Source organism: Grampus griseus (genome assembly GCF_964374135.1).
Source record: "Grampus griseus genome assembly, chromosome: 19".
In the NCBI taxonomy this organism is placed as follows: domain Eukaryota; kingdom Metazoa; phylum Chordata; class Mammalia; order Artiodactyla; family Delphinidae; genus Grampus; species Grampus griseus.
In genome coordinates this window covers 20,480,984-20,500,120 of record NC_139013.1, presented here as the reverse complement: position 1 = coordinate 20,500,120, position 19,137 = coordinate 20,480,984, and the positions used below count along the sequence as shown (strand labels likewise).

General features: G+C 55.3%; 1 protein-coding gene across 3 annotated transcripts; it reads left to right on the top strand.

Moving 5' to 3' along the window:
- Window positions 1-6,161: 6,161 nt before the first annotated feature.
- PLEKHF1 (pleckstrin homology and FYVE domain containing 1) lies at window positions 6,162-14,433 on the top strand. 3 transcript variants are annotated; one of them, XM_082676698.1, is made up of 3 exons: window positions 6,180-6,252; window positions 6,808-7,038; window positions 12,514-14,433. In XM_082676698.1, the coding sequence occupies exon 3, from the start codon at window positions 12,528-12,530 to the stop codon at window positions 13,365-13,367; it is 840 nt and encodes a 279-aa protein (XP_082532824.1). In that variant the 5' UTR covers window positions 6,180-6,252; window positions 6,808-7,038; window positions 12,514-12,527; the 3' UTR covers window positions 13,368-14,433. The 3 variants fall into 3 exon arrangements, with proteins under 3 accessions (XP_082532822.1, XP_082532824.1, XP_082532823.1); XM_082676697.1 differs by lacking the exon at window positions 6,180-6,252 and adding an exon at window positions 6,323-6,498; XM_082676696.1 differs by lacking the exon at window positions 6,808-7,038 and having other exon boundaries at window positions 6,162-6,252.
- The last annotated feature ends 4,704 nt before the right edge of the window (window positions 14,434-19,137 follow it).

Below are 19,137 nucleotides of genomic sequence, written 5' to 3'. Positions count from 1 at the left end.
TCCACAGTGTATATTAGGTTATTACTATAATTATGATTATTATCATCATCACCACCATTATTTGGACATGCACAAATGCAAAAGGTACAAAGTTAAAAAGACCCATTAGTTACCTGGTACTACCTAACAAATTATCTCAAAATTCATTGGCTTGAAACAATAAGCATTTATTATACCACATGATTTCTGTGGGTCAGGAATTGGGGCGTGGCTTAGCTGGATGGTCTTGCCTCAAGGTCTCCCAGGAGGTTGCAGTTAAGATGAGGGCCTGGGCTGCAGCCACCTCAGGGCTTCTCTGCGGCTGGACGATCTCCTTCCAGGCTGGCTCCTTCACACACTGGCAAGCTGTTGGCAGGAGGCCTCAGTTTCTCACCACATGAGCCTCTCCACAGGGCTGCTCAACCAACCTCACGACTAAGCAGCTGCCTTCCCCCAGAGCCAGTGATCCAAGAGAGCACGGCAGAAGCCACAGTGTCTTTTATGACATACTTTGGAAAGTCACACACTGTCATTCCCACGATATCCTATTGGTTACACAGGTTCATTCTATCCAATGTGGGAGGGAACTAGATAAGGGTGTGAATACCACAAGGGTATAAAATGTGAGTCTCCCTCCCATGTGTTCGGGCCATTCATTTTCTCTTCAACAGGCAACCACTGTCACCAGTTTCTTGTCAATTCTGCCAGCAATGTTTTTCATACACTTACACAGGAAATCACACTTACTTTTTTTTTTTTTTTTGCGCAGGTCTCTCACTGTTGTGGCCTCTCCTGTTGTGGAGCACGGGCTCTGGGCGCGCAGGCTCAGCGGCCATGGCTCACGGGCCCAGCCGCTCCGTGGCATGTGGGATCCTCCCAGACCAGGGCACGAACCCACGTCCCCTGCATCGGCAGGGGGACTCTCAACGACTGTGCCACCAGGGAAGCCCCACACTTACTTTTGCGCCTTACTTTTTTCACTCAATATATCTTGGAAATCCTTCCACATCAGGACATAAAGACCTGCCTTCTTCCCTTTAAGTGTGAGGAAACATTTCACTGCATGCATAATTTATTTAACCAGTCCCCTATTGATGGTTGTCTGGCTTGTCCTCACTGTTTCCCTACTGAAAGCAAAGCTGCAATGGATAAATGTGAGCATATACCCTTTTGCACTAGAATAAATGTCTAGAAGTGGACTAGCTGAACAGAGGGTCTGGGCATCTTTCACTGTGGCAGATGTTGCTGCATTGCCCATCATGGAGGTTGGATAGAACAATTGACTTTCCCACCAGCGAGGGTGTGGATTTTATGAAGCATTGAGGGGTAATGGCCAAAAATGTGGGACATCTTGGGCAGCTCAGCAAGTAATTAAAAATGGAATATCACCCATCTTTGCCTTTTGAAACTTTTCCCAGTCACACTCCTCAGCCAGAGTTTCCCCTGGCCCTCTCCCACACCGTGAGCTAGGCATTTTTCTCTCTCCAGCTTGCTTGCTCCTGGCCCCTAAAATTCTTGTTCTTGACTTACATGCAGCAGGTGAAGAGTTCTTTGCCAGCCAGGCCCCGAACGCTGACTTTTTAATGCCAAAATGGTGCTCCAACAAGATGGTTCTCACCAGAGATGACCTCTGCTCTCTGCTCTCTGCTCTGGGTAAGCAGTTCTCGCTCCTCAGGGGTAAGCCTGTGTTTGCAGGTCTGCCTCCTGCTTGACTGTGAGCTCCTCAGGGGCAGAAACAGTGCCTCATTCATCACGGCATCCGCTGCTCGAGGTGGCAAAACGAGCGTCTAGGAACTGTTTGTTGAATGAATGAATGACGCAGATGGAACCTTGTCAAACCAGTGTTGTCAGAGGCCTCTTAGTTTTGCTCTATTTGAGAAGGTAAGTGTGTCTAAATCACTGTGAAGACTATATTGAGATGAAAACATTTATTTCCTCCACCTGAAGCATTTCTCAAAGGGCAGCGTTTCTTTTCATCTTTCTTGTTTTCCCCCTTTGGCCTAGTCAGAGCCTCATGGAGACACCCATGATGAGAAACAGGCACAATAATGTCCACAAACATGAAAAGGATGTGCAGACTTGGAATGACAAACACAGGGCAAACTTAGACAAAGAACAGTATAAATATTGACACTGCAGAGGGAGCGACGGGAAGCCACTGCAGTTCCAGTTCCATGATTTAGCAGAGGGTAGATGTGGTCATGGTTTCAAATCCAATACTTCAGCAATCCCAAATCCAAAAATTTTGAGAGATATTCTTTTGAAATCATAGTTTCTGAACATTCCAGGTGTCCTCCTTTAAAACAAATCTTTGTAACCGTTTGAACAGAAATCTTTCCCCAATGTCCCACATTTCCATGGCTTTGAGACTCAGCCTCAGGTGTGTAATTGATAAAGAAGGCAGCATGGAGAATCCTGGAAACTTGACTAGTTCAAAGTCTGCCTGTTATAAGCAGGGTGGCCTCTGTTTCCTTTTTTTCTTTATTTGTTTTCCCTACTTTCTGTTTTGAATATCTTCAAACAGACAGAAGAGTTGCAGGAAAAGTATGATGAACAGCTGTAAGTCAGGGCTCAGCAAACTCCAGCCTGCAGCTTGTTTTGGTACAACCCGTGAACTAAGAAGGGATTTTATATTTTTAAGTGGCTGTAAAAAATTCAGAAGAAGCTGTCACAACACATGAAAATGACAGGACAGTCAGACGCGTGTCCCTCAGTGACATTTGCCGCGTGCTTGCACACTATCTATGCCCTGTTCGCACAACAATGGCTGAGTTGAGTAGTTGCCACAGGGATCCTGGCTCCCAAAGCCCAGAATATGTACCATGTGATCCTTCTCTGACCCCTGACCTAAGGTCATCAATTGATACTATTTTGCCCACTCTGTTTTCTCTCACTCTTGCTGAGACAAGAGTGAGAGAAAGTATTGCATTAGTCTCAATACTTCACCCTTAGATGCTTTGGCATCTGTCTCACTTTCTCTAGCCCAACGCTGGGAATCACAGGTCTAGCCTGGGGAAAGATAAGATGATGTGAAGTGTGTAGCACACACTGCTTGGCACTTAGACGAACTTAAGAACTGATCCAGGACTTCCCTGGTGGCACGGTGGTTAAGAATCCACCTGCCAATGCAGGTGACATAGTTTGAACCCTCGTCCGGGAAGATCCCACACGGTGCAGAGCAACTAAGCCTGTGTGCCACAACTACTGAGCCTGCGCTCTAGAGCCTGCGTGCCACAGCTACTGAGCCCACGTGCCACAACTACTGAAGTCCACACGCCTAGAGCCCGTGCTCCACAACAAAAGAAGCCACCGCAATGAGAAGCCTGCACACCGCAACAAAGAGTAGCCCCCGTTCGCAGCAACTAGAGAAAGCATGCGCACAGCAATGAAGACCCAATGCAGACAAAAATAAATTAAAAAAAAAAAAAAAAGAACTGATCCAATATAAATTCCTAGCATTTTCCACAGAGGTGATTGCCGGGACCCCTAACCTGAAAACCCTGAGACTGGCGCTTTCCTGAAAGCCTGGTTCCCAAAGTCTAGAAGCCAGCTTTCCCTCAGAAAGGGCTCCTTACCCGAGGAGCTGAAAAAGCCTCAGGGACACTTCATTTTTTCCACAGCTTGTGGCTTGGCTGACTCAACCTCTGCCTTTCCCTGAGTCACGAGTTTTTCCTCTTATTTGGAGGAGCTCAGCCCTCCACCCACGGCTGGTCTCTGGTGGGAAGGGGTGGACAGCTAGAGGATCAGAGCTTGTGCTGCCTCCAGGGGGTTTCCTGGAGCTCCACCCACTTCCATAGAATATCAGCACTGGAAGGAAGGACAGATGAGGAGACTGAGGCCCCAGTGGGCCCTGGACCAGCAGTGAGAAAAGGCTAGTTGGGGGTCTCCTGACTCCAGGACCAACAGCTGTGTATCTTCTCTCTGGTTTTCCAGAATCATGAAAAGGCCTCCTTTTCCTGGACACCTGCTCTGTGCCAAGCACAGAGTCAGATGCCAGAGAGCTGTTTACAGGGCTTTCCAGCTCCCTTCCTACAGCCACCTCACCCCAGGCAGGGCCTGCCTTCCTGGAGAAGGCCCCTCTTGCTAGGGAGGTAGGGGATCTGGCACTGAGGCAGTCACAAAACATGGCCTACAAGGCTAAGCTCAAAGTCCCTCTCCATCTCCCCCACCCCGGGCAACAACTTGGGATGGCATTTCCCAGTGTCTCAGTGTCCCAACTGACCTCCTTGGTTATAACTCAGCCTCTGGGATCTTGGGGTCTTGCCTCCCCCACCCTCTGTCTGGTGTATACCATCAGAACTCATAAGCTCAAATGCTTATTCAACTGCAGGTACATAAATGCGTAAACGGGGGGTGAGAGGGAAACCACGGAGAATGGTGGGGACTGTGGTTAGTGGGAGAACACGTGCCCCATCTAAAGGGGACAGTTCTGTGCGGAGATGGGGGACCAGATCTTTCAAATCCTCTGATTTAAGAGAAGCTGAAAATCCTGAAATTTTTTTGTAATCTCTCAAGACGAAATATTGGCAATGCATTTTATAAACGTTTAAATACATTTGTGAAGCTGTGGCTTATGTTGGGTGAGGGTAATAACCATGAAGGTGGTGGAGGTGGGGATGCCATGGTGGGGGGATGTGGACTCTCCAAGGTCACAGCTGGTGGCCCTCACACTTGCCTATCCACCCCTCCTCTTTCTCTTAGCCTCTCCCTGCTCTCTCCTCCCTTGCCCCAGCCCCTTGCCCTGTGGCAATGCGCCCATGTCCCAGCCCCGCTCCACTCCGGCTGAGATAGGCAGATCCCCACTACCGGGCCCCACCTCACAGCCTCTGCCCACACCACCCAGGAAAGCGGGTCACCCCTGTTCAGCTCATGCCTCCCAGCACCAGCCCTTCAGGCCCCAGCCCTGGGCAGAGTCAGAGGTCTGGACCCAGGCACCTGGAGCTGGGTCAGCTCTTTCTCCCGCTGTTGTCTCTTGCCTTGGTCCTGGCCCAGCAGGCACTGCCCTGGACTGAGCCAGCCCCTCTTCACAGTGCCCAGGTCTCCCCTATTTGGCAAGACAAACTCATCCCTGCTACAGACATTTACTAAATGCTGAACTCAGTTCTCAGCACTGGAGAGAGAGAGGAATGAACAAGCTGCATACTGTCCAGCCCACGGGGCTCACAGCCTACCTAGGTGGGGAAGATAGTCCATGAACATGTAAACAAGCGACCTAATCAGATGACTTCAGGTTGAGAGAAGTGCTTTGCAAAATAATAAAACGGAGTGAGGTAGATGAGGGTGATGGGGTGCAGGAAGCCTCTGAGGAGGGGACAGTTTGAGTTGGATCTAAATGCCAAAAATGCAGCCATGGGAAGATCTGGAGGCAAAAAGGAAGTGCAAAGGCCCAGAGGTGAGAACAACCTTGGGGTTTTGAGGAACAGGAAGAAGCTAGTATGAAATGAAGTGTTGAGAGGAGGCCAGAGGGAGGTTGAGACAGCCCTCGAGGAGTGGTGATGGCGAGGCTTGGACTTTCATTTCATTTCAGTGTTGCTGGCCAGGGAGCGGCAGTGGGGGGTGGTATGTTGGGCGCGGGGAGAAGGGGGACAAAACCTGCTGGTAATGTTGGAGCTGGGTAATGGGTACATGGAGTCCATTAAATTAGTCTCTTTCTTTCAATGTATGTTTGAAAGTTTTCACTAAAAAAAGTTTAAAACATAAAACAGATAAAACACTGATTTTTCATATTATGATTATCAATCTCTTTATTTCTGAGAGAGGACTATGCCAGCCAGCAGCAGGGAATCCCGCCAGAGGCAGCAGAAGGCACAATAACGCCAAAGCCTCCCTCCCCCTTTCCTGGCTCACAGGCCCCAGTCCGGCGAGTTCAAAGTCTGCTGCCTGGCGAGAACAGCCAGCGGGCAGAGCGCGGCGTCGGAAAGGGAAACCGGGGGGCTTGAGACGGGGTACCCAACCCCGGGAGAGAGCTACAAACGAGCCCCGCCCAGCCCTGGCTCGCAGCAGGGGCGCTCCACAACGCACTCCAACTCTGGCCGCTCCGCTTGCGCACTTCTCCCGGGAACTTGTGGTTCTGGAGTTGGAGTCCAGGCTCCGCCCCCGCCGCGCGCCAGGGCTCCAATTGGCGGAGCTGCCGCGAGGGGCGTGTCGGGGAGAGTTGGAACGCGTCGGCTTGGGCGGTTGGGGTTAATCCCAGAGGGCGAGAGGAGCGGCGCGGCTGAGTGCGGTGTGACACGCAGGCTGCTGGGCGGGGCGCGCGGGGCCCAGGCCGAGGAGGTAAGGATCCCCGGTCGGGCTGCGACGAGCAGAGCAGGCGGGCTTCCGGCCGGCCGGCCGCCTCCAAATTCCCCGGGACGCCTCGACTATATGGCCCCGGAGCTGGGGCGGGGCGGGCGCACAGCCAGGACCGTCTCGGACTCTGGCCTCGAGCAGAGGCGCGGAGCAGGGCGCTTATTACTGGCTGGTCGGGCTGTAGGCGGGGCGGGGTCTGCAGGGGCTCCAGGGATAGCGGGGTGACAACAGGTAAGGGGTCTCCGGGGTGAAAACAGGTTAGGGGTCTCCGGGGTCGAGGCAGGGCCCCCGGGGTGTGCGCGACGTGAGAACGGAAAAGGTCAGGAGGCGCCCGTGGGCGTTGAGCCCTGGGGCAGAGGGATCTCAGCGCTCCCGCTGTTCGGAGATGGTTCAGGGTTTCCTGACTCACGCCGTCGTCGGTCCCAGTCTGCGGGGTGTGGAGAAGTGGGCTGAGATAGTTGCCCCAGCGAAGGAGGGAAGAGAGGGAGGGTGGAAGCGCCTTCCCCGTGACCTAGGTGCTCGCTGGCCTCTCTCATTTAGGAACCGCCTGGCCCCTGAAGCGTGTGAGTTTGTGACTTTTGGTGGGAGCTGTCAAAGGAAACAGGGCCGGACTTAATCTCCCATTTCACAGAGGAAGTAACTGAGGCAGGCCCAGAGAGAGGTGGCAGTTCCTTCCCAGCCTGCAGTCACCTGGAATCTCCTTCCCTTTCTCTCTCCCTGAACACCTGAAGAGCTGTGCAGGGGGAGAGTTGTCATCAGCCCTTTTTGCAGGTGGGAAAATGGACGCTTTGAGTCACACTGAAACTGTTTTGTTTGTTTTTTATAAATTTTATTTATTTATTTTTGCCTGCATTGGGTCTTCATTGCTGCACGCGGGCTTTCTGTAGTTGTGGCAAGCTGGCTTCTCATTGTGGTGGCTTCTGTTGTGGCAGAGCACGGGCTCTAGGCGCGCAGGCTTCAGTAGTTGTGGCTCGCTCGCTCTAGAGTGCAGGCTTCAGTAGTTGTGGCGCACGGGCTTAGTTGCTCCGCGGCATGTGGAATCTTCCCAGACCAGGGCTCGAACCCGTATCCCTTGCATCGGCAGGCGGATTCTTTTTTTTTTTTTTTTTGCGGTACGCGGGCTTCTCACTGTTGTGGCCTCTTACGTTGCGGAGCACAGGCTCCAGACGCGCAGGCTCAGCGGCTGTGGCTCACGGGACCAGCCGCTCCGCGGCATGTGGGATTTTCCCGGACCGGGGCACGAACCCGTGTCCCCTGCATCGGCAGGCAGACTCTCAACCACTGCACCACCAGGGAAGCCAGCAGGCGGATTCTTAACCATTGCGCCACCAGGGAAGTCCCTGAATTATGCATTTGACAGCATGTGGTGGTATAGATTAGGGGTCTGCAAACTTTTTATGTGAAGCGCCAAATAGTAAATATTTTAGGCTTTGCAAGCCAGTCCCCATCGCATGCGGCTGTTTTCCAATAAATTGTATTTAGAAAAACTGGCAGTTGTTCAGACTTGATATAGATTTGCCACTCCTGGTGTAGATCATGTGTGACACCTCGACTGTCAAGCACAGAACCCTGGCCACCCAGTGACACTTAGGGCATGGCTCACTCACTGAGAGCACCTTTGGCCCAGCTCAGGTGGTGGGATCCCTTGTGTTCAGGAAGGCCAGCCCAGGAGCCTGCCCTCCTTCCAAAACCTGCAAGAAAGAGCAGGTCTGTTTACTTCCCTGTTCCCAGACACTGGCCCTTCGAGAGTGTCCACCTTCTGTCAGCATCTGGGGTACCACATGGGGCTCAGCACAGGCTGTCCTGGGGCAGGTGGCCCCAAAAGGAGTGGGCACAGGCTCAGCTCTCTCCTCCCCTGTTCTAAGGGAGGATGGTTCACTTCCCTAGTGAGAACAATAAGAACAGGATTCCCCATCTGCTGGGAGGGGTGGGGGATGGGGAGGTGGGGATGCTGCCTCATCTACCAAGAAAATCTCCAAGGGACTTCCCTGGCGGTCCAGTGGTTAAAACTGCGCGCTTCCACTGCACGGGGTGCGGGTTCGATCCCTGGTGAGGGAAAGAAGTGAGGGGGGCGGTCAAAAAAAAAGGAAAAGAAAATCTCCAGGCCATGTTATAGCAGGTGTGAAGTTCTGGTCGTGGCAGATCTGGTAGGCAGATGTGGGGGAGCCCCCCAGGAGGATGCTGTCTGCCCGGCCCCTCACCCCAGCTGGTACTCGCTGCAGGCCCACAGAGGAGGGGGCACAAGAGGCTTCCCACTACCCCAGTCAGTGTGTGGAGTCAGCTTAGAGCCCAGACCCCTTTCATTGTCACCAGGTACTCCCCACCCTTCCTGCGCCATGTTTTGCCGCCAACAGGGCCTGGAGGGGGTCTGTAAACCACTGACTAGGGACAGAGCAGTGTGGGGCATCCTGGGGCCTCCTACAAGGGACGGGGAGACAGCGTTGTAGGCCCTCCCCTGCCCAAAGCTCTCCCCTCCCTGGGCGCTGTTCCTCACTTCCTCCATGGTGCCCACCTGGGTAGCATCTAGTCAGAGGTGGACCTGGGCAAGTCTGCCTCCAGAGCTCACCCACTGTGGGGGGCATCTGCTCTTCTCTCCACATAAAGTCTGTCTGCTCAGTGCTGAATGTGTTAGGCCTCGGCGTGTGGCTGCAAGATTGGGTTTTCACCCAGTTCTGCCAGGTGGCTGCCAGGTGTATTGGAGGGAGCAAGTGGCATTCCGTCCTCAGATGTTCATCCTGGCATGTCCTGCAGCCTGGGCCCTGCTGCTGTGAGGTCAGGGGAGGCCCAGCCTGGTGACCCGCTGCGAGGCCAGTAGAGCCCAGAGCTCTTGACCCAGACATTGTACTGTAATTCTTTTCTTTTTGAGGACCTTAAATTTAGAAAGAGAAAGAAAAAGCTTATGTTCCCACTTCCCAGAACTGACTGGTATTGGGATTTTATCACATTTGCTGCTGCCTTCTTTTAAATGAAAGAAATAAAATTTTCTTCTGATTTTGGTTTGTATCTATCTTTTTTGAAAACCATCTTAACTGTTTTTAAGCTTACAGTTCAGAGGTGTTAAGTATATTCCGATTGTTTTGAAATATCTCCAGAATTCTCTTCATCTTACAAAACCAAAACTCTGTACCCATTAAATAACAGCTCTCCTCCACCACCACAGCCCCCGCCCGGACCCCGTTCTTCCTCCTCCTCCACCCCCAGCCCTGGTAACCACCTTGCTACTTTCTGTTTCTATGAATTTGACTACTATAGATACATCATATTAGTGGAATCATGCAGTATTTGTCTTTTTGGGACTTGCTTATTTCAGTTGGCATAATGTCTTCAGTGTCCATCTGTGTTCTAGCAAGTGACAGGATTTCTTTTTAAGGCTGAATAATATTCCATTGTATGTCTGTACCACCTTTTGTTTATCCACTCATCCATCAATGGACACTTGGGATGCTTCCACTTCTTCGCTGTTGTGAATAATGCTGCTATGAACATGGGTGTGCAAATACCACTTGGAGATCCTGCTTTCAATTCTCCTGGATAAATAAGCAGAAGTGGATTGCTGAATCATATGGCAGTTCTATTTTTAATGTTTAGAGGGACCTCCATACTGTTTTCCATAGCGGCTGCACCAGTTTACATTCCCACTAACAGTGCAGGAGGGTTCCAACTTTTCCATTTCCCTACCAACACTTATTTCCTGTTTTTTTTGATAGCAGCTATCCTTATGGGTGCGAGGTTCCATCCTACCCATTTTTATTCGCAGATATAGTTCTTGAACACTTTTTAAATGTTGCGTAATTTCTGCATACATGGTGTCATACAGACCATTCTGCAGGTTGCTTTTTCCACTCAGCATTTGGTGTCTGTTGTCGCTCCACGATGACCCACGTGAATCGGGTGGAGTCACTGTAAACGCCAACAGTAGCCCATTGTGTGAGTGCACCCAGCTCACCCTTTGTTCTGCCCTTTCCACTCTGCCAGGCATCTCCATTGTCGCTGCTGTAGGTCCCAAAGTCACTGCTCTTGGTGCCTCTCCCTCCTTTGCTACACTCTGAGCTCTTCCAGTGGAGCCCTCATTCAGCCCATCCCGGGGCCCAGCACCCAGCCCAGGGGTCCTGGGGGTGGCCTCTGGAATGTTACCAGACTGTCCACAGCAGGGATGCAGTGACTGGTCCTAGCAGGATAGCCCAGGGCTGTCACCCATAATCAGCTAGGTTTGCAACATGCAGCCGAGATCAGCAGCCTAAAAATAGTGGTTCTTACATAAGGTGGTGTGGACAGCACTTCTCAGGATGGCTTGTGGTCTGAAAGGGGCAAGGGGTGCGTGAGTCGGGACCGAGCACCCCTGTTGTGTAATGCATCCAGCCCCTGCGCTGGCCACACTTCAGCTTCCCACAGGTAGCCTGACTTACGGAACTGCAGTGTGGTGACCCAGAAACTCTGCGTGTGTGATCAGTTTGGCCAGGGGTGTGCTGTGTGTGCCTGTACACTTGTGCGCACATGGTGGTGGCGGCAGCAGCGGCTGTGGGGTCAGCTCTCATCTGCTTCCTCTTCAGAGATAGGAGGTGCTGGCTCCTTCCTCCTGTGGTGGGCCCTAGGGAGCTTTGGTTCATTCACTAGCCACTCACGAAGCACCTACTATGTGCTTGGCACTGTTCCAGGCATTGGGGATACAGCAGTGAACAAGAAAAGGCTCCTGCTGTGATGGAGCTTAGAAGTGGGTGAGGGAAATAGAAAACACGCAAGCAAATGATGGATAGACAAGAAAATATCAGGTCCTGGTAAGTCCTGTGAAGAAAAAGCAAAATAGGGTAACATCCTACAGAAAAGGTTAGCAAACTTTTTCTGTAAAGAGTAAATTTTAGGTTCTGTAACCATGTGGTCTCTGTCACAGCTCTCAGCTCTGTTGTTGCAGCAGGAGAGCAGCACAGACAATTGTAAATGAATGATGTGGCTGTGTTCCAATAAAACCTTATACATGAACCCAGATTTGACCCTCAGGCCATGGTTTGCTGACCCTGTCCTGGGTAGGGGGAGAAGCTGCCTGAGCTGGGGTTGTCAGAGAGATGCTTTCTGAAAGGGAGGTAGCCTTGCTGTCACTTCACTGGTGGAGCTGTGTGGTGAGAAGTGAGCAGACTGGGGCCAAGCGTGAGACACAAAAACGATGGAGCTTGCTCGTGGGTCGAATGGGGGTACAGGAAAGAGGAGATTCAAGGCGGAGTCCTAGATTTGGGGCTTCAGCAACTAGGTGAATGGTGGTTTGTTTCTGGAAAAGAAGAGGAGCTGGTGGGAGGTCACGGGGGCAGCTCAGGGGAGAGCTGGGACTGCAGGCTTGCCCTGGGGTCGGCGGTGTTTGGGTGTCCTCAAAGCTGTGAGTCTGGTGGGTCAAAGGGAATGGGTATGGACAGAGCAGAGGGGGCCCAGGTGAGATGTGGGGCTACCACATGGAGCGCTTGGCAGAGGAGGATAGAGGCCTCCTACCCCATGGGGGAAGGCTCTGAGCAGCACCGTCTCCAGGGGTGCAAGCTCCAGGCTGCCTAGCGACTAACAGAGCCTCAGTTTCCTCCTGTCAAGGGGGGACCTACCTGCTACGGTTGGTGTGAGGACTAAATGAGATAGTCATGCTTGACATGGAAGAAGCACTCAGCAGTGGTACCTGTGATGATGATGGTGGTGACCACTGGGCTCATGGGCTGAGTGAGTGGGTTGCAGGGTCTACGATGCTTTGTCTTGGTAGATGGGGGGTGGGGTGGGGGGGGTCACTGACAGGTTGGGGTTGCAGACACCCCGTTGCCTGGCACTCCCCATCCTCGTGCATGCACCTGCACCCTTCCACCTGGGGCAGGCCCAAAGTGCCGGGTAGTCAGTGCTCCTGGAAGCCTCTGAAGGCAGTTGGGGCTCAGTATCCTTGCCCCTTAGGTGGATGGTGTTGAGGCCTGTTCTACCCTGTTTTCCAAGGCTCCCCAGGGGCTCGAGCCCCCACTTCTCAGTCACACATCTTTACTGCTGCCTTCCTATCCGGGCTGGCTTCCACACGCCCCTCACTGGGGCGGGGGGTTCCCCCTTCACCTCCCAGTAACTCCTTGTCTAAGGGTCGTTTTCTGGGGCAGCGAGTTTCCTTGGTTGAGTGGCCGTCTGGGCCTGCAGTGGGGTGATTAGTGCGTTGTCTGACGGATGGGTGGGTGAGCTGGGGGTGAGCCCCCCCCCCCATGTCTGAGCAAGCTGACGCGTCCTCTGCTGCTCCTCCCACAGCCGAGTGGCCGAAGATGGTGGACTACCTGGCGAACACGGAGATCAACAGCCAGCGCATCGCGGCTGTTGAGAGCTGCTTCGGGGCATCGGGGCAGCCACTGGCCCTGCCGGGCCGAGTGCTGCTGGGTGAGGGCGTCCTGACCAAGGAGTGCCGCAAGAAGGCCAAACCGCGCATCTTCTTCCTCTTCAACGACATTCTGGTGTACGGCAGCATCGTGCTCAACAAGCGCAAGTACCGCAGCCAGCATATCATTCCGCTGGAGGAGGTGACGCTGGAGCTGCTGCCCGAGACCCTGCAGGCCAAGAACCGCTGGATGATCAAGACGGCCAAGAAGTCCTTCGTGGTGTCAGCCGCCTCCGCCACCGAGCGCCAGGAGTGGATCAGCCATATCGAGGAGTGTGTGCGGCGGCAGCTGCTGGCCACGGGTCTCCAGCCCAGCACGGAGCACGCGGCGCCCTGGATCCCCGACAAAGCCACGGACATCTGCATGCGCTGCACGCAGACGCGCTTCTCGGCGCTCACCCGACGCCACCACTGCCGCAAATGCGGCTTTGTGGTCTGTGCCGAGTGCTCCCGCGAGCGCTTCCTCCTGCCGCGCCTCTCGCCCAAGCCCCTGCGCGTCTGCAGCCTCTGCTTCCGCGAGCTGGCCGCCCAGAAGCGGCAGGAGGAGGCGCAGGAGCTGGGCACCGGGGCCGCCGGGCAGCCGGCCTACCTGGCCGGGGCCGTCTGCGGAGCGTCCAGTGGAGACGATGATGACTCAGACGAGGACAGGGAAGGCAGTGGGGATGGTGACTGGCCCAGCCGCGTGGAGTTCTACGCCTCGGGAGTCTCCTGGTCGTCCTTCCACAGCTGACCCCGGGTCTGCAGACATGCGGGAGGGCTTCCCTAGTCACTTCGGCATCCAAGCGGATGCCATTGACCGGGCCCCTGAGAGGGCAGAGTTCCCCAAGCTGCCCGGCACCCTGCAGGGCCCTTCGCCATGGGACCCTACCCCACGGGGTGGTGGGCACAGTGGAAGTGGCTCTTTTTCTCTGAACCCCCAATGCCTCTTTTTGGATACTGGCGTCCTTCTAGTTCCACTTCAGGTAATTACCTTTTCATTTAGCAAACCCAAAATACTTAGGCCTCTTGGGAACAAATGTCGTTTCTCGGCCCTTTGAGCTGTTGATCCAGATGATCCCTTGAATTAGACGAACTCAGGAAGCTTTAGGGGCCAGAGAGAAGGTTGCACTGGAGTGAGGTCCCCTCCTCTCTGAGGCCTTGAATCCCCAGACTGGCCCCGCCCCCCTGCAGGAAAGACTGTGGGTCCTGAGAGGCCTCCAGGAAACCAGTGCCTGCCCACCTGCCTTGCTGATGCCCACCTGCCTGGCTGGCTGGGCCTTGTCAAGGCAGGCATGTGGGCTCACCCAGAGCCAGGCAAGAGACTGCCATGCTGTGGGTGCCCGCCAGGCCCAGGAACTGCAGCCTGAGCTCCCCGTGGTCCAGAGTGGCCTGCCAAGCCCTCTGGCCCAGTCTCACCTCCCTCCAGGTGTCTGATGCCTCGCAGTCCTGTCCTCATCCCTCCCTGTGCTGGAGAAAGCAGTGTTTTGTGTTAGGACTCTTAACTGCAAGTGACAGAAACCCTACCCAGACTGACTTAATGATAAAAAGAAAGTTTATTGACTCATGTGTTTGCGAAGTCCAGGAGTGTTCTTGCTTCAGACACACCTCTGTGATTGAGGACTGAAACCATGCTAGGTGGCAAATGTCAACAACTGTCCACCACTCTGGGCATTCCTGAGAATGCTGGCAGTTCCAGTGGGGTCAGATGTTTGCACCACACCGTGGTTGATTCCCAGGGACAGAGCCCCGTCCATCCAGGCGCTGTGACTGTAGCCCAGCACCTGCAGCCCTGTTCACTTGGTGTGAGTTATCTAAACAGCCAGACAGCAAGTAAAGGAAACAAGGAGCTGCTTGTCCAGCTCTCCATGAGCCTTCCAGGTTTAAAGCTCTCCCACGTGGCCTTCTGCTCTGCCCCCCCCGCCCCCCCGAGGATGGTGCAGTTGAGTGGGGAGGTCCCAAGTGCAGCAACCTGCCATGCTCAGCTAGTGTGCGTTGGGGCTGGAGCTTGAATGGCAGCCACCTGATGCCTGGCCCACACCCGGCCACAGAGTTGTGGTCCTTCAGGACAGTCTCCTGTACCAGTCTTCCCCCCCGTCGCCTGGCTGGCCTTGGCCAGAGCCCACTGGGCAGAGAGGGGATCACCATCAGAAGTGGTGACTTTGGGACCAGGAAAGCTGCCCCCAGCCCACACTGCGCAGTGCCTGAAAGCCCACCATCAGCTCCAGTCCCTGGGTGAACAGTTGTCCTCCCGGCCCAGTTCTCAAATGTTCACTTGCAGACAGAACCCTGAGAATCTCCTCTGAATGCTAACTCTGATTCAGCAGGCCAGGTGGGCTCCAAGGGGTGGCAACACTCCAGCCTACTCTTGACAGGAGCCACCTGTGTGAGGGAGGGTGGGAGGGGCAGAGTGTGAGGCACCCAGGGCCTGCCTGTGGCCTAACCCTCAGGGCAGAGGGACTGGGTGGGGAGGGTCAGAGGTGCTTCCAAGAACTGACGAGTCCTTGGCCTCCCTGAACCACACAAACTGGTTCAGGCAGTTCTGCCTGGGCAGAGGGTTCAGGGCAGGCAGGTTACAGGGTGCAGGGCAACTTACTGAGGCCAGATCGGCGTGAAAGCCCGGGCCAGCCAGTCCTATCGCTTCACCCAGGGTTGGTGCCCAGGCACGGAGTGCCCAGCTCCAGCCACTGGCCTCTTGGTCACTGCCCCACTCCCCTAGAACCTCCCTTGCCTGGTAAACGGGGAGTAGAAGCACCAGGACAGTGTTCCTTTGGACAGAAGACAGCATTTCCGTACCTGATTCCAGGCACCGGCAGTCTCCACAGCTACCTGCCAAAGGGGCACACGGCACAGAACCCCAGGCAGGTGAGGCCATGCCCTCCACACTCGGGCTGGACAGGTGCCGGCTCGGCCCTCAGCCTTCGACCCTCAGACCTGCTTCCTTCACAACCCTAGCCACCAGGGCTGGGACAGGGCGGCAGCTTCCCTGAGCCCTGAGGCGTTAGGGCCTGTGAGGACCCAAGGGCTCAAGTGGCCAACAACCTTTGGAGGGCTTTCCTTCACGCAGACTCACTCATTGCTGTATGCTGCATCATGGACTGGGGACACAGCCTGAGTGAGATTCCCAAGTTCTCGGCTCTCAACGAATGAATATACAGCCTGGCACAAGAGGCACAGAAGTGGGTGGCATTGGGCCTGGCGTGGGCTGTGATGGGGGCATGGACTCGGGCATGGCGGGGTGCGGGAGGAGGGCAGCATTCCTTGAATAGTGAGAATGAGTGAGTGAGGCCAGTTGGGGAGATGGCGTTCCAGACTCCAGATGGGGGAACAGCAAGTGCAAAGGCCCCAAGCAGGGGAGGAGCCCATGTGTTCTGGAGCAGCTTGGCTGGACTGAGGCCAGAGAGGTGGTGGGGGCAGGTGGGATGCACCGGGAGCCACTGGAACCTTTAGCAGGGCAGCAGGTCTGCTGTTGGCTTTCAGGAGCTTGCCCCGGCGGCTGTGTGCAGCTGGCTGAGGCGGGAGGATGGCCGTGAAGCCTCCTGCTCCCCCTGGGATCCCCAAGGGGTGGCCTAGGCTTTACTAAGGCCACATCTGCCTGCCACGGTAGATGGCAGAAGGCAAGCCTTGGCTGCCCTCAGCTTATCCCAAAGGGCTGGCCCCTGCCCTGTTCTGCAAGACGCTCTGATGACAGCAGATGGTGCCCTCAGAAGCGCCCCGGGCGGAATGTTGCCCTGGGCCAGCGTGTGAGGTGGAGCAGTGATCAGGCCCCTGACCGCTGAAGCACAGAGGGGAATGTGTCGGAGGAGTCAGGACCTCCTGAAAGGGAAGATGTGGGCCCAGGAAGGGAAGGCGCTGCCTCGGGAGACCCCATCTCTGACTCCTTACGGGGCTGTTTCCCTTCAGAGACAACCTAGTCAGCCTGGCTTGGGCCGAGAGTCAGGCCAGGTCCTGACTCCACCCCGCTCACGCACAACCCCCCACCCTACTTGCCCACTCCCCCCACCGGCTGTTCCTAGCAGTAGCCTGCTGCCCAGCCAGGCCACACGGGTCTGCGATTTCCTCCCCCACCTACCCAGTGGCACATGTTGTCCAAGACTCTGGAGTTGCCCTCAGGGCCACGTGGCTGGCCCTTGCCCTTGGCCACCATGCTGTCCCCACACGTGGAGGAGGTCAGGAGTTCTCAGGCTGAATCAATGCCTGGCTGTTTGTGGATGTTCCCTTTCCCCCAGGACGATGCTTAAGGTCTGGCAGAAGGGCTGAGTCTGCTGGACCTGCGTCTAGGTCCTCTCAGTCCCTCCTGGGGCTTCACTTGCAAGGCCTGGTAAGGGCACGAGAATCAACTGTCCTGCCAGCCAAGTACTCCTGTTCATCACCCAGGAATCTTTCCCCTCAGTTGGGCATGGACTCCGCGTCCCTGCCAGAGGCTAAGCCTGCTAACAGGCTTTGGACGCTGGGAGGGGCCTGCCTTGCCCCTCCTTCTCAGAGCGGCAGATGGACGAGGGTCTGAGGATCAGGCCCCGGCGTTTGAGGGGCACTGTGGAGCCCCTACCACCTTAGCACTGCCTGAGGCACCCTTGCTGGAATCAGCCCAGACGGAAGTCTGAAGTTGCTCCAGGTGGAAAGCCAACTCACAACGGCGACCTCAGGGCATTTGGGGACTGACTGACAGGCAAGCCTCCCTTTAGAGTTTAGCCAACTCCTAGGCAGGGGTGCTATGTTCCTACAGGACTCAGCTATTAGGGAAGGCCTCCTCAGGCCTCTCCCAACAGTTTTGTCTGTTGGGATTTTTAGATGCTGAGTTTTCTTAAATAGGGCCCACTGCATGTGTGCTGATAACATTTGGGTGCTTTCTGCTGCAGGCAGGCAAAGGATTCACAGGACCCAGGGAATCTTATCCCTCCTGGATGATGATGATGCGGGTAGTGGTGCTGATAGGGTCTGTGGCTGCCACTTACTGAGACCCATCTGTGCACTGGTCCCAGAGAGGCAGACCCAGGTCACACAGGCCATCCTAAGGCCCTCAGGACAACTGTTTGATCAGGGAGGGCTTCCTGGAGGAGGTGGTGTTTGGTTGAGCCTCAGAGGAGGGCAGGACTTTATCATAGAGGGTCGTAGTCTCCATGAGGCCTGGGAGTCTGGGTCTTTTTGGTAACCATCCCCTCCTGACCCTGGCATTAATTTGTTGACTGAATAAATGAATCAAGTAAGAAATAGGCTGGGGGCACTGGGGCAGAGGGGATGACAAGGAAACGGAAATTGGGCTTCATTCCTGGGGCCCCCAGTCAAGGCACTGGATGAGAACCCTGGCCTCTTTCTGGAGGGTTGGGGACCAGCCCCTCCCCCAAGACACTGATTGTTGCCTTCTCAGGCAGGGCAGGAAGTGCCCATCCACCCCCACCCACCCAGGCAGAGCTTTCTGGAAAGGTGTCATCACACCTGTTTGCAGGGATACAGTGGCTCCCTTGGGGATGGCATCCAGGTTGGCATCAGAAGATTTCTGGTGGCCTGGCCTCTCTCCTGCCCCAGCCTGTTCTCTGGGACACGGCCACAAAGAGGCTGCAGGGCGGGTCAGGGCCACTCTCGGGCTCAGCCACTGGGCAGGGTGGGAGTGGGTGCAAGGCTGACCCAGTTCTCAGCCAGGACCCAGGGTCTCTCAGGCCATGCTTGCAAAGCAAAGCAGCCGCTTCCTCTGCCCTGGGCCTGCAGGAAGTGGCCCTCCTGAGGGCTGTGGGCAGGGGAGGGGCCGCCTCTGTGTCTGGGGCTTTTCGCACCTGGCTGGCAGGCTCTGGGCTGCCTGAAGCCTCCCTCCTCAGTGCTCACCGCCTGGCCTTTGCCTCTTTCTGTGCCCAGGACCGCAACTGTGACAGGGATCCTGCCCTCCACCTAGGCGCCCTGCTTCAGCCCTGAGCAGACTCAGTGGGACCTGTGCTCAGAGGGCAGAATGTGGGGTGGGGGTCAGAGGTGGGGGAGAGGGGTCTGCCTCACTAAGACCAACCGACCCAGGCTCTGGGCTTCTCTGGGCTACTTGCTATCTCTGTGCTCGCCATTCCACCTCTGCCCATGAACTTAGCCCTCCTGTGAACCCCAGTGCAGCTGCCACCTCCACTCTGCTGCCTTCCTAGGATGCCCCAGGTCAGCATGGCTGTCCCATTTATGCTCCCAGAGCACCTGCAGCCCTGCTCCAGCTTCCCCACCCTGACCTCCCAGAGGTGCTTGAGTGGGCCTGTGCCCATCAAAGCTGGCCCTCAAGTCTGAGCTGCTCAAGGGCAGGGGGCAGCTCAGTCGTCATTCATCTGCGGCCCCCACAGCTCCCAGCACAGGCCCAGTGCCCCTGGCCATTCCACAGATGCTTCTCTTCTAGGGGGAGGTAGCCTTGTGACTTCCCCTAGCTCCCGGGGGCCATTGGCAAGATGCTGGGTTCACAAGGACAACCCCTGCGGCCACAACTGCCCCCATCGGCTTGGCCTAACCTGCTTGTCTGGCCTGCATTGGCGCGTGCACTCAGGCCTTCTAGCCAGACACTG